The following is a 925-nucleotide window of genomic DNA, read 5'->3' on the forward strand; positions in this document are numbered from 1 at the left end:
CCCCCCCCCCCCTGCGAAGCCAGCTGCTGCTGCTGCTGCTGACTGTATGCTGCTGACTGTATGACAGATTGGATGTTGCAGTCAAAGAGCGTGCCCCAGTTCCCCCCTACTGACTTCACAGGCTGAGGCTCAGCTGACACATCGCTGCCCTTCCTTGAGCAGGCTGAGGAACACCTCTGCAAAAGGTTTGCACTGCTTGCAAGTCCTCTTAGCCTTCCACTGCTTGACTCTCAGCCTCACGGCTGGGGGAAAACAGTGGAGACAGACTGGTCCTCCCTGAGGACAGATGGATGGCCAGAGGGGCCACTCTAAGCCATGGGTCTGTGGTGAGGTGCAGCCCCTCACGTTGGGGCTGAGGATGGTGGGGCAGGCAGAGAGCAGGGGCTGGGTACCCAGCATCTGGCCAGACAGGTCTGTTCCTCTCCACTGCTCGCAGACACTGCAAGAGGAAGCGGCTGCGAGCTGAGGAGAGGGTGCATGTGGCAGGAAGGAGCCCAAGGCCCTCTGCAGGCAGGAAGGCTTGATTTCCCCACGAGGAGGAACCAGGGAGGCACATGGAGGACAGAAGTGGTGCTCAGTTTGCCTAGACCCCAATTAAAACTTGCAGTTTCCTTTGTCCAATTCTATGATTCTGATTCTATGATCTTGTTGCCTTCTGCTTTGTGTGCCCTGCATGTGACCCACCCCAGGTCTTGGCTTTCCATCTGCATGTCTTCTAAGCACCTCATCACACCACTACACCCATCATTCCTCAGCCTCTGCTGCTCTGATGATCTTTGTTTCCCAATCTCTGTGCCTGGAACTGGGTACTGGTTGGATTTAGAAAGCTTCCCAAAGCCATCCCAGAGGAGAGGACTTTAGACAAGAAGTTGTCCTGCCAATTACCTTTCATAAAGGGAGCCATCCACCCAGAACCAGGCCTCCG

At 55.7% G+C, this 925-nt stretch overlaps 1 protein-coding gene across 1 annotated transcript in view; it reads right to left on the reverse strand.

Moving 5' to 3' along the window:
- Nucleotides 1-925, reverse strand: part of LOC103799230 (C-type lectin domain family 12 member B-like) — a gene marked incomplete at its 5' end in the record, with an annotated part of 2,073 nt that overhangs the window by 257 nt on the left and 891 nt on the right. Inside the window, 1 exon segment of the mRNA XM_009071535.1 lies at nt 886-925. This exon segment is cut by the window's right edge and continues 19 nt beyond it. Within this exon segment, the coding sequence (XP_009069783.1) occupies nt 886-925 (40 nt within the window).

Source organism: Acanthisitta chloris, unplaced genomic scaffold (assembly GCF_000695815.1).
Source record: "Acanthisitta chloris isolate BGI_N310 unplaced genomic scaffold, ASM69581v1 scaffold37843, whole genome shotgun sequence".
NCBI classification, from domain to species: domain Eukaryota; kingdom Metazoa; phylum Chordata; class Aves; order Passeriformes; family Acanthisittidae; genus Acanthisitta; species Acanthisitta chloris.